The sequence below is a fragment of the Colobus angolensis genome, unplaced genomic scaffold (genome assembly GCF_000951035.1).
Source record: "Colobus angolensis palliatus isolate OR3802 unplaced genomic scaffold, Cang.pa_1.0 Scaffold21, whole genome shotgun sequence".
NCBI lineage: Eukaryota > Metazoa > Chordata > Mammalia > Primates > Cercopithecidae > Colobus > Colobus angolensis.
The window spans coordinates 4,556,614-4,557,893 of record NW_012115266.1 but is presented as its reverse complement, the minus strand read 5'-3'; the positions used below and the strand labels follow the sequence as shown (position 1 = coordinate 4,557,893).

The window sequence follows — 1,280 nt, the reverse complement described above, 5'->3', positions numbered from 1 at the left end:
GGCCGCCCCCGCCCTGGCGGCGCTCACCCACGCAACTGCGGCTGTCGGGCGCGGGCGCGTAGCCCTGGGCACAGGTGCAGCGGAAGGAGCCCGGGAGGTTCTCGCACCAGCCAGGCGAGCAGGGGCTGCCCTCGGCGCACTCGTTCACATCTGCGGCGGAAAGACCTAGCCTCGGACTCTGCCCCACCGGAAGGCGGACCGCGCACCCCTCGGGGATGTGGGTCTCTTCCTCCCGGGAACGCGGGGTTGAGCAGGCAGCGTCTACTCTCGGAAGGCCCCGCCCCCAGACGCCTTTCACCACCGCTAGCCCCGCCCCGCCCCCAGCGGAGCCAGACTGGGGGAGGCATCCGACAGCCCCACCCACTAGCATCCAGGCCCCGCCCTCACCGCGACAGGCCCCGCCCCCCTGACTGCGGTAGCCGGGTTGACAGGCGATGCACTTGAAGCTCCCGGGCTTGTTCTCGCATTTGCCATCCGGGCAGGAGCTCGGGTCCCGGCACTCGTCGATATCTGCAGGGGAGGGAGAAGGATGAGGACCCATCTGGGGACAACGTGGGTGGCCCGGCTCCCAGCGTCCACAGCAGGGCCTTCCTCCCACACAAATCTACGAGGCTCCCGGAACCGCAACCTCTGAGAGGCCCAGAGCTGAGCATACAGGCCGGCTGCGGTGGCTCACGCCTGTAAATCCCAGCATTTTGGGAGGCCGAGGCGGGTGGATCACCTGAGGTCAGGAGTTCCGAGACCAGCCTTGCCAACATGGTGAAACCCCGTCTCTACTAAAAATACAAAAATTAGCCAGGCGTGGTGGCAGATGCCTGTAATCCCAGATACTCGGGAGGCTGAGGCAGGAGAATCGCTTGAACCCGGGAGGCGTAGGTTGCAGTGAGCCAAGATCTTACCACTGCACTCCAGCCTGGGCGACAGAGACAGACTCCGTCTCAAAAAAAAAAAAAAAAAGAATGCAGGCCCCCCAGGCCCACCCCACGTGGGGAGACAGCTAAGGAGCCCCTTTTTTGATCTGAATGGGGTCCCCTCACCTTCGCACACAGGAGGCCGGGAGGCTTTGAGCCGGTAGCCGGGGTAGCAGTTGCACTTGTAGTGACCGGGAAAGTTGATGCAGAAGCCGCCGTCGCCACACAGGTGGGGCTTGGCGCATTCGTTCAGGTCTGTGCGGGAGGAAGGGGCCACGAAGCGGGTGTTGGAGGCGGCGGGCGTGGGGTGGGGATTACACGGCGGTCTGGAGGACAGCCTGTCCCACCCAGGGCCGCCCCCGCCCTGGC

The 1,280-nt window shown here is 65.4% G+C and overlaps 1 protein-coding gene across 1 annotated transcript in view; it reads right to left on the bottom strand.

Moving 5' to 3' along the window:
* LTBP3 (latent transforming growth factor beta binding protein 3) overlaps window positions 1–1,280 on the bottom strand; it is a 21,202-nt gene that overhangs the window by 8,704 nt on the left and 11,218 nt on the right. The window contains 3 exon segments of the mRNA XM_011942503.1: window positions 28–150; window positions 388–510; window positions 1,038–1,166. Of these exon segments, the coding sequence (XP_011797893.1) occupies window positions 28–150; window positions 388–510; window positions 1,038–1,166 (375 nt within the window).